An 11,331-nucleotide genomic window follows, 5' to 3' on the forward strand; every position below is an offset into this window, starting at 1 on the left:
ATCATACGAGTTCTTGTATCTGAAGCAATGGAAGAGATATTGTGTTGCTGCATGTGAAGCCATAACTCTGAAGAGTTGGTGCTAGGTTATAAAAACGTGAAGAAAAATTGTTTCAGTCTGGTGACAAAACTGAAAATTTAATCAAAGGTCCCATTGGTTATTCAACCAAAAAGGAATAATCACCCTGAGTTTGAAAAGCACAATGGATCGGTCCTTGATGATAATCAGGCAGGTATGGCATGCGCCATTTGGGATCATAGTCTTCCTGCCGAACTCATTAACTTTTACACCAAAATACAAGCTTCTAATTATGTGTACATGCATACACATAATTAGACATACCAGTTCAGCCACCTTCATTGAGGATGTCAATTGTGATTGGGTTCCATTACAGGCAGGTCAGAGAAGGCGGTTAAGGTACTCGTCGACAGTGGTGTATTTCACGTCAGGGTAGAGCTCGGTGGCCTCGACGCCAAAGGATGGCTCGATCTCGAAGTTAGCCTGGTCACCTCTGACGAAGATGGAAAGCGCGATGGACAGCAATATGTTCAGAGGGAATGCCGCCTCTGCATACAATTGTAAAAAGTGGTCAGAGATGCAGCTGTAACTACCATGTGTCTGGGTGTGCGGTAATGGATGTACCTTTGATCCACTCCAGGAGATCCACCTCCAGGATGCGCGATATCTGTAAAGTCTTACCCACTTTCCTCTCCCACATTAAGATGAGCTCGTTGTGGGATATGATGTTAGCTGGTGGCCTCATGTAGAGGATCTTGTTCAGGGTTCTCGGATCATCAATCGCTCTTATCGTGTACACAGCTATGTCCTCTTCCATCACAAATACCACTGTGTGCAACAAGAATCAATACAGCATCAGTGCAGGATGTGACTCTCATACAACCACTGACTAATGACTGCAGATTTCTGGTAGCAGATAAAGGATGCCAACTTACCTTTTGCATCTCCATCACCTAAGACGGTGATTTTGCTGGATGGAGGACCAGCACCAACAGTTGTAACATCACCAATGCTTGGCAGGTAGGTTTCAGCAAATCCATTGCAGCAGACATAAGTGTGAGGTATACCCTCCGCCTCGATCAGACGGCGGAGGTCGACTTTTTTAGCGTACAATGAGGCCACTGGACCCACGGTATGAACCCGCTCTACGTCAGAGCCAAACTCAGATGGCAGGAACCTCTGTACAGGAATTGTTCAGTGATCTGTAGCCATCATCATCAAATAAGAAGACGAGTAGATAATCTGACCTTTACATCGCCAGCATCCTTGATAGCCGTGACAATCCTCGTCTGCTCGGCAAGTTGACGGGGCCCCACAGCCGAGATGATGATGTCTGTACCCTTAATGGCTTTAACAAGGCTCTCGTGATTAAACAAATCTCCCTGAGCATAAAAAAGATGTTGCAGGAGTAAAGGGAGGAACAATTTTGAAAGTCAGCCTAAATTTTGATCATGTCCTTGAGATGTATGTGACTACCAAGATACAGATATACTAGAAAAATCTCCTGAATTGTTAAACTCCATCGCACAATGCTTTTATTGTTGAACTCTAGTTGGCAATTGAATACTATGGGTGAGTATATGACTAACATTAAAAGACCTGATAGCAAAGCCTTTAACAGTTCAATACTCCTTTTCTCTTCCTATAGGAAGGAAAATGAGAACCATTCAGAAACTGGGGAAAAAAATAGTAGTTGAAAGAGAGATAACAGGGGATGATAGTTACACATACTTTGATGAGAGCAACACCGGATTCAGCAAAGTTCTTGAGTAGTTGTGCCTTGGCTGGATCTGATTGTGTGGCATCCCTGACGAGGACAGAGGTTGAATGGCCAAGGCGGATACTCGCAGCAACAATATGCTTGCCAATGTGACCTGTGCCACCAATTACGAGGACGCTGCTCCTCTCCTTTCCTGGCTCCATATTCCTAATTCCAATGCTAAATGCTCGACTGGTTTCTGTATGCTGCAGGGTCTTGTTGTGATTTCAAGTGGTGGGTGGAATTCTATGCTGTGATGTTCTGTGACAAAGCTGGCAATTTCCATCCTACATAAGAATCGATTGACAAGTTTCACCAACCCTCACCTTCAATTTAATTATTTTCATCTTCCTTTGTGAGTACTTCTAAGATCAGGAACGTCACAACAAAACCACCAACACAGATGGACCCTAGTCACATATCAGCGGTTATTGTACTTCTAGTTCATCTGAAAAAGGTACTTATGACTTTTGTTCAATCTGGTGACTGACATCTTAGAAGAAAACCCGTCCATGTACCTTACATTTAATTAAAAGACCACACTGAAAGAAAACATTTGCAAGAAGAGTCACTTCTCACAATTTTTTCCAATATATTATCCTTTTCAAACAGTACCTTCTACTCCCTCCGTCCATAAAAGGATGCCGGAGATTTGTCTAAATTCAGATGTATCCTTTTATGGACAGAGATAGTACATCTTTTATACACTATAAAGAGTGTCTAGATACATGTAAATTTAGACAAGCTTGCGACATCCTTTTATGGACAGAGGTAGTACATCTTTGCCAAAATAAAAGAAAAACCCTAGAACAAACAAACGCCATTATAGGATATATAAAACGTGAAGGCTGACTAAACTAAGATTAATGCAGTTAACATTTCTTAATTGTCTAACAACAGCTTTTGTCTGTGCCAATCATTTCATTTCAGGCAAAAGAAGTATGCGACTATTGCAGGAAAATACAAAATGAAAATTGGACAAATTATCAGCCACAAGACAGCAACGAATCAGAGTTGGTTCATGGTTTAGAAAATAGATTACTGGAATCATTATCGTTTGCCATACATTAGTCTCATACTACAGGTTTGGAAAATGGCACACTTGATTAGAGACACAACTAGAAACATACTAATGCTGCAGCAGCACTAAGCCCATCAGTTCAACAATTGTAGTTGTTTCTTTGCATCGCCACTTTTATTAATGAACAGAGGATAGTGTGTCTCAAATGTTAGCTTCCAAGATAAGAAGTGTCATCTATATTGGCAGCTTATTCAAATGAAAGAATGTCATTACAAAGATTCTACATATTGTTCATACACACTGATAAAAATTAATAAGCATTAGCAGTAGAGTAAACATAATATGAAACTGAGGCATCTCAAGGGATAACAATAATTTAAATTTCATTGCAACAATAGCATCGCATAAGCATCAGATAAACATAACTGTTGGTCTACCAAAGTGGTCAAAAGACCACAGCCTCTATAAAGCCTAAAATACAACAGACAGATCAACCTCACCGTACCAGTCTTCAAAAAACCTTTCACATTTCTCAACAGTATGGGGTTCTTCTGAACCTAACCTCCCAGATCACTTCCGCTGCTTCTTCTTCGTATGCTCTACTAGCTCATCCACATTACCATTATCACCATCTCTGCTTCTCTTCTTTTTCCTCTTCTTGTCGCTTCCCAAATCACCGTCATCAACAACCTCTTTCTTCACCTCTTTCACTTCAGCGTGCTTCTTTTTCTTCCTTTTCTTCTCCTCACTAGCCTGCCCATTTTCAGCCACACCAACATGAACCCTTTTTTGCTCCGCCTCCTTCGCACCCATCACCTCCTCCTCTTCCTGTTTGATGTGTTTCTTCTTCTTCTTCTTGGCCTTCCTTTCACTGTCAATTCCTTCTTGGGACACCGTACCTTGCAAAGCATCACCAAGGGCCTTCTTGCTCTGCTCCTCAATCGCATACTCTGTTTCAATTTCCTCCTTCACACGCTTCTCCTTCTTCTTCCTCCTCTTCTCACTGGCAGGACTCTGCAAATCTCCGTGAGGAGCAGCAATGTCCCGCTTCTCCTCCCTCGACCCCTTCTTCTTGCCGCTCGTCTTCTCAACGGCAGCAGGAATCGTCATGGCGTACTCCTCATCCTCCTCCGCCGTCGGCTCCCACCTACCGTACTCCTCCTCCTCCGCCGCCGCCTTGGGCTCCCACCTACCGTACTCCTCCTCCGCCTTGGGCTCCCACCTACCGTCCTCCTCCTCCGCCGCCTTGGGCTCCCATCTGGCCTCCTCCTCCTCTACCGGCTTGTGCCGATGGGTCCTCTCGCTCTCGCCGCCAACCTGAAGCCTGCGCAGGTCGCGGCGGAAGCAGTTGAGCTCGGCGGCGGCCTCGATGGCGGTGCGGAGGTAGGTGGCGGCGTCGGAGGAGAGGAGGCCGGAGGGGGACTCCTCGACGAAGCGCGCGAGGACGCGCGAGACCTTGGCGACCGGGCACGGCTGGGAGGAGAGGATGGTTCCGGTGACCGCCCTCATCGCCTCGCCGCCGGCCGGTTCGGGGGAGCTGGTTGCTGGTGGAGGGCTGCTAGGGTTTTAGGGGTCCGGGGTGGGGATTTTGGAGGGTGAATGTAAGAATGTTGCGTGGGCCGCCTCGGTCCATGGCCACAGCCCAGTACTGCCATTTGTAGGGGCTTCGGGCAACTTGGGTAAGATCTGATTTTTGGGTAGGAATCTATGAGATCAAATTTTTGGAAAGTCAAAACATGTTAAATATTCTCAAAAGAATTGACAAGACACGTCTGCATTATCTGCAATATTGAAAAGTTTCTGCTTCAAATTCGATTTACACTTAGAGAACAAAGAAAGATAAATTTAGGTGTGAATAGTGTGAAATACTATTTAGAGTAAATTGTTTCACTTTGTTTCTCTAAATATAGATTGAATTTTGACCTCAAATTTCTGGGAGCTTTAGTTACAGCCCATAGCCATGTTGTATAAAATTTTCAGATTTTTTGCATATTTCAAATTAAGATTCTTATTTCTATGAGTTGATCCTAAAATCTCACCTTTTTTTGCAAATAGGTGCTTATATTACTCAAACACCAAACTTACAATGCTCCTTACAGAGTACATGTATATTAAGAGGGCTAGTATACAACCAAACACCAGAGGTAGCATTAATATGGCCCATGTTAGCGGGAGCATGGCTCACCGAGTTCTGCCCATGCTTAATATGCTCTACCTTATACTCAACTCCACTTCCCATCGGACGCTTGCTACAATCTCACCTAATATGGAGATCCTGGACAAGTCTTTGCCTTGTATCCATTATAAAGTGCTAAAATGTAATAATCTACCTAGAAGATATATATTATTTGAATAATATTAGGTGAATGATATCAATTTCGAGGTACCCGTTTATGGCGAATTTTTTTTAAATAATACGAATTTTTTATTTAATTCCAGGACTATCACGCGTTTTCAAAATTTTCCAAAAGTGTGACTCGGTCGGACTACAGCAGGCCGATCGGCCGGCAGCAAACCAACTGGGTGTCAGCTGCAAGGTGCCTTCGGGTTGTCAGACTCGTTGGTCGATAGAAGACCAACTGGTCAGCTACAGACCAATTGGGCTGCTACAAACTAATTGGCCTGCTAATACCCGATTATTTGCATGGATGTATTTTGAAGCTTAGGGTTCGCAGGGTTATAGCTGAAGGTACTTATGGCGTCATTTTTAAGCGGTACAACATACTGATACATAGTTCATACATGAAGTCTGATACATAGGTGATGCATACATAAATGTCTGATACATAGATACATAAATGTCTGAGACTATGGACGGCGTCCGGGGTTTCGTGGAGGCGGCGTAGTACGGGGTGTCCAACCGAACCTGTCCGGGGCCTCGGTTATGCGAGCAGGGATCCGGGACCCGGACTCGGGGTCATACTTGTGTCTCCTGTGTGGGCTGTGGTGGAGGAGTCCGCATACCGACATAGTTCCGCTGCGTGCTTGTAGTACTCCATGTGCTCAGGATCCTGATCACTAGCTCCCCATGAAGGATTGGACGCAGTGTGCTGCGAGTATCCTGTGCCACGAAACATAAGTGATGTCAAACTAAGTGGAGTATAGTCTATATGGAAATAGTACATACCCTGTGTGTATCCTGCTCCTCCCATGAAAGGGGCATGCTGTTGCTGCCACTGGTCGAAAGCAGCTTGCTGCTGAAAGTCGTCGAAGAAACCGTGACGCTGGTACTGAAAGTCATCGACGGAAGGAGTGTGCTGCTGCTGCCACGACGAACCTCCTGCCTGGTCAGGAGGTGGTGGTCTGGGTGTCGGCGTCGGTGTGAGACGTGGACGTGATCCGTGGTCCTGGTACTGATAGTCGTCGACGGAAGGAGTGTGCTGCTGCCACGACGAACCTCCTGCCCGATCAGGAGGTGGTGGTCTGGGTGTTGCGGTCGGTGTGAGATGTGGCCGTCGGCTGCTGCTTGTGTGGAGGGTCGCGGTGGAAGGAGGTGGCGCCGAACGACGTCGGAACTACGGCTGCATGTGATAGCCGAGTAGATCCCGCGTAGTTTGTCCTCAAGACGCCTCAACCAGGACACATGTTGGTCACGCTGCAGAAGAGGTGCACTGGACACTTGACGTGTGTACCGAGCGACTTCATCCTGTAAGTCCGCAGTCGGCCGACCACTGAAAAATCATGGTAGCATATAAATCGTAGAACCCAATAGATAAACGACAAGTATGAGGGTGGAATAGAAAGTTGTACGTACCGCATGCTGTCGACTACCGGCTGTGGACTGAGTCGGGTACATATCGTGCATAGACGCAGGTGGCGCCTGAGCTGGATCAGTCGGCGGGATGAGGCGCACTCGCGTGGCTACAGTGTACCTCTGCAGATATGCGGCAAACTCCTGTGGATCAAACTGCTCATCGTTCGGCCAGACGTGTGTTGTCGCGCCATCCCACTCAGCAACATACGAGCCAACGCGCTGAAGCCACCATGTCGAGGAGTGGCTAGTACCCTTCCTGTTGTACCTGCAGAAAATAATTGTGAGAGTTAGTCGAACCATGATGAACAGGCTTAAACTTAGCGACGCTCAGAACTTACTTGTGGACGTAGGCAGGGAGAGGTGCTATCGGTAGTTGAGGATCGACCAGCTGCCGAGAGCCGAACTGCCTCATGATCCTTTGCTGGGCCATTATCTCCACGGACACATCGAAGATGATCTTCGACTGTGTCATCCAGTACGCACAATCTCTATAACAGAGGTTAGAGATCCCGCCGGGTACCTTTCATGCACGGCGGCGGCCATATAGGGCTGCCAGATCACTGCCCTATCATCGAGCACGTCGAACTGCTCGGTGAACGCAGGGTAGCAGTTCCTGACCTGGTCGCAGCCACAGGGTTAGTTCCTCTCCTTTCAGACCCTTTTAACCAGCTCACCCACTTAGAGGTATCATCTACAGGCCTCAGATACCACGAAATGTTTGATATCGACTTAGTCCACAATGCATGCACACCCACTGTGTGCACTTCAGGATTAAGCCCGAAACATTCTGTCAACCAGTCCTTCACCTGCTCAATTGTCCATGTTCTAGGAGCAGTCATATTCATCTCTGTAGATTTGAACTCACTCAGATTAACTCCCATTTCATCTGATCGGACACTACCCATACCATAGTAAAATACTATCTTCACTACATCTGTCATCTTTGCTCACCTAAAAAAAATTTCGTCCGCGTCAACTACTAAAACCAGCCCACATAAATACACCAACACTAAAACCAGCCCACATTAACCTACACAGTTAACACTACTATGCAAAGATTAGGGTTTACCCTTGTAGCGTGAGCAGCCTCTCCAACTGCAGCAGCACGAACAACACGACCAACACGCAGCACCTCGAGCACCACCACGAACCAGCGAAGCTCAGCCCCTTACACCACCACCAACCTCCACCACTTCATCACCATTGCTTGCTAAACAAGCACCACCAATCCTCTCCAAAACCTAACCCATCTGTAGATCGAGCTTCCCTCAACTAATAGCAGCAAAATGGTGAAGTTTTATTGGCTAAATCACTAGGGATCTGCGAAATATGGTGAAGTTTTCGAGCTGTTCTTGTGCAGCCAGGGAAGAAAGCGGGAGGAAAGATAGAATGGAAGAAGAGAGGAGAGAGGAGGAAGAAGACAGAAGAAAGAAGAAAGAAGAAAAGGCTGGCCGGGGGAGCGTCTGCGCGTGGCCGGGCGAGGGCGTCTGCGCGTGGCCGGCCGGGTCGAGCGACGCGACGCGTGCATGCTGCATGCCACAGTCTGGCTGCTCCCGTCCGATCGGACTGCAGCAGTCCGACGGGGTGCTGTCCCCCTGGTCGGCCACCGCAGGGCCTGCAATCGGCCTGCTGCCGGCCGATCGGCCTGCTGTAGTCCGACCGAGTCACACTTTTGGAAAATTTTGAAAACGCGTGATAGTCCTGGAATTAAATAAAAAATTCGTATTATTTAAAAAAAATTCGCCCCGTTTATGACCCATTTGTCCGTTTTGTCCGGACAAACAAGAAAGAGATGTCTCAACGCACGACCCAAATGGAGATGTTATACGCTTTTTGTCCGTCTGAACCCAAACTTGGACCAAATTTGCGGTCAATTTGAGTCCAAATGCACGTGTTGATATGTCAGCTTGTCCGCTCCCACGCTAGTCAAACAAATCCAACGGTCTCCATCACTTCTCTCCCGAATCACTCTCTCCAAAAAACAAAAAAAAATCCCTACTCGTCGTGCCAGCGGTTGGAGCCACAAGACGTCCTCGGAGTTGAGGTACCGGCAGCCACCGTTGCTTGCTTCTCCACCACCATCGTCGCTTGCTCCTCAGCTTCTTCATTGCGGTGGCGAGCATGCTCTTCTCTGTTGCCGGTCCCTGCTCCCAATCCTCTAAGGATGCAAGTAGGAGCTGCTATTGTCCACGGCTAGCCTAGATCCGCTAGGAGGCATGGGTCGGTTGCACACGTCGGAGATGTCGTTCTCCATGAAGTTGCTGAAGTAGGGTAGTGTGTTGGATGGCATGCATCACACGTGCTACACTACAATATGCATGAGACGCAAAATGATACTTGTGCTACCCACCAAAACGGTCAGAAACAAACACAATTTGGGTTTGAAATGGGTCGCCTCCTTACTCCTTAGACTTTGAGTTGCCCTAGTAGCTTGTGTAAGCTGGATTGATATTTTCATCTTCTGTAGAGATTGCATGAATACTGCATGATCTTAGTTTAGCCTTCTTCAGAAACTGCGTGGCAGTGTAATATTGTCCACAAAAAAAATCTGCTATTACTGTCCACTGCACCTTTTTTTTTATTCTCGGTTCGTTCATCCTGTTAGGCGTATATGCCACGAAGTTTTGTGCCATCTCGACAGTTACACGGCCTGAAGAAGAGTTTGTAGGTACCAGTCAGATTCAGTGTACTACTCTCTTCTGCCGTGTTCTTGTGATGGCAGGTCCGCTCGCGTATCACCATTCACCAGCATTAAATGGCCGTGAGAACGACGAGCCGTCTACTCTGGTGAGTGGTGACCATCAAAGTCGTTCAGATAGGCGAGTTTTCTGCCTCTGCGTCCCGATCTTTAGAGTCATGTAGGCGTATGAATGACCTGTAGACTAAAACCAGGTTTAGTCGTTCAGATAGGCGAGATTTTATATAGACCAACACCATTTAGTCGAGCTATGGGAGACAGATTGTGGATCTAATTATGTTCCATAAGAGCATCTCCAGTCGCGTCCCCCAAAGCGTCCCCCAAAGAGATTTGGGGGACGCCGGCCAAAAAAACGTCCCAGTCGCATGCCCCAAAGGCCGCTTCGGTCCGGACGTGCTCCAAATGTTGTCCGGCGTCCCTAGCCCATCCCCTGTGTATAGAGTCTCTACCGGGGACGCCGGACACGACTTTTACACTTACTTTTTGTTTGGAGGTCGCGTTTGGGGGACGTGGCTAGAAAAAAAACCTTCTCCAAACGAAAATTTTGTCCGGACGTCCCCAAACGACTAATCCGGCGCTTTACCCGGACATCGTTTGGGGGACGCGACTGAAGATGCTCTAACAAACCACGTTCTGCCTAGATTTGCCCACATAACATGCTGCTTTGTACGGAATAGTAGGTACTCCAGTTTAGAACCTGTAGTGTAGTAGTTTGTTTCGGTCGGTCTACAGTTGTCCGCTATTGATCTCGAGGGAACAAAAAGAGCACCGGTGCGTCATGAGTTAACGACCACATTAGACCCGCTTGTAATGTAAGTTCAGATGGTATTGCGAGCCAAGAAGAAAAGACAGAAATGCAAATTCAGATGGTACTAGGGGGGGCGAAACTCCCATGCATGGCTGATGAGGGGCTGCCAAGCCAAGGGGAATCCGACTTCAAATTATACATGGGGAAGCTGAAATTCCCTGGTTTAGGTACTCGGAAGCATCTTGCCACACTAGAAATTAAGCTAGATTACGGCATGATGACTTATATCTTGTTCACATAACATGTACTACCTCTATCTCAAGGTTTAAGGTCTACTTTTTTTCTTCAGAAAATCAAACTATGTTAAGTTTGACCAAGTTTTTATCAAAAATCATTGACATGAAAAATATAAAATCAATATCATTAAATAGATAATGAAATATATTTTCATATGGTATCTACAAAATATCATATTCGTTCATAGATTCTTCTAAAAAATTGATCAAACTTTACTTGTTTGACTTTTCAAAAAAATATAAACCTTGGGATGGAGGTAGTAGACACTAGACACTGCCAACTACATTGATCAATGCAACCAAATCGGTGAGAACTACACCAGCCATCCCCTTCACCTGGAAAAACGAACCAGTTATCAGCTCATCAACACAAGAAGGAGCTCTGTAACAGATATCATACCCCTGCCGATATTTCCTACAAACGCTGATGACAACAACATAAATCCTTGAAGCATTTTGACACTACAATTTGTTGTGATAAACTAATACTCCCTCTGATCTAGATTAGTTGACACTGATTCATTGAATATAGACAGATTTTTGGAAACATTTTCCCTAAATTCACGTTAATTAATTTGGATCGGAGAGAGTAACAAAATAATTAACTAAAGAAATTGGGCTTCTCCCACCAAAGCTCTGGAGCAGCTTTCTGCAGAAACTGAAGCCAAAAGAAACGCGGCAATATATTACTTTGAGCTTATAGACTATGAAACAATTAAACGAAGGGAAAGCTCTACGCATGTCAAGAAAACTTGCAAGAAATTTCAACACCAGAACAATATTCAGCATTTCGATCATCTCTACATCAATTGCAATCTAAAAAGGAGCCATTTATCTCAGCATAACCATCATTTTGATTGTTTTTCATGTTATTTATGTTGTGAAGTTAATTGTACTAGCCCTTTTCATCAGTTTCGATTTTTGGTTGCGTTAGCTAGTGCATTAAGGTTGACATGGTATCAAAGCCTAAAGTCTCGAGTTTGAGTCCTGAATTTCGCAATTTACCCTAAAATTTAAGTTATACCTATGTGTAAGGG

The 11,331-nt window shown here is 45.8% G+C and overlaps 2 protein-coding genes across 2 annotated transcripts; both read right to left on the bottom strand.

Annotated features, from left to right (window-relative positions):
• Positions 1-344: 344 nt before the first annotated feature.
• LOC124668320 (phenylcoumaran benzylic ether reductase Pyrc5-like) lies at positions 345-1,941 on the bottom strand. Its single transcript, XM_047205486.1, has 5 exons — positions 1,750-1,941; positions 1,266-1,400; positions 954-1,197; positions 643-846; positions 345-566 (listed from the first exon to the last, which is right to left on the bottom strand). The coding sequence occupies exons 1-5, from the start codon at positions 1,939-1,941 to the stop codon at positions 400-402; spliced, it is 942 nt and encodes a 313-aa protein (XP_047061442.1). The 3' UTR covers positions 345-399.
• A 1,281-nt stretch (positions 1,942-3,222) lies between these two features.
• On the bottom strand, positions 3,223-4,307 carry LOC124664102 (ABC transporter F family member 4-like). Its single transcript, XM_047201700.1, has one exon. It carries the CDS (start codon positions 4,305-4,307, stop codon positions 3,369-3,371), a length of 939 nt encoding a protein of 312 aa, XP_047057656.1. The 3' UTR covers positions 3,223-3,368.
• Between the last annotated feature and the right edge of the window lie 7,024 nt (positions 4,308-11,331).

Source organism: Lolium rigidum, chromosome 6, assembly GCF_022539505.1.
Source record: "Lolium rigidum isolate FL_2022 chromosome 6, APGP_CSIRO_Lrig_0.1, whole genome shotgun sequence".
NCBI lineage: Eukaryota > Viridiplantae > Streptophyta > Magnoliopsida > Poales > Poaceae > Lolium > Lolium rigidum.

Excerpts from the sequence above, each read along its gene's own strand:
- LOC124668320 (XM_047205486.1), bottom strand. The coding sequence starts at position 1,941 with ATGGAGCCAGGAAAGGAGAGGAGCAGCGTCCTCGTAATTGGTGGCACA. Across the intron at positions 1,401-1,749 it reads CCGGTGTTGCTCTCATCAAA|GGAGATTTGTTTAATCACGA; the intron begins GTATGTGTAACT and ends TTTTATGCTCAG. Across the intron at positions 567-642 it reads TCTCCTGGAGTGGATCAAAG|AGGCGGCATTCCCTCTGAAC; the intron begins GTACATCCATTA and ends AATTGTATGCAG.
- LOC124664102 (XM_047201700.1), bottom strand. The coding sequence starts at position 4,307 with ATGAGGGCGGTCACCGGAACCATCCTCTCCTCCCAGCCGTGCCCGGTC.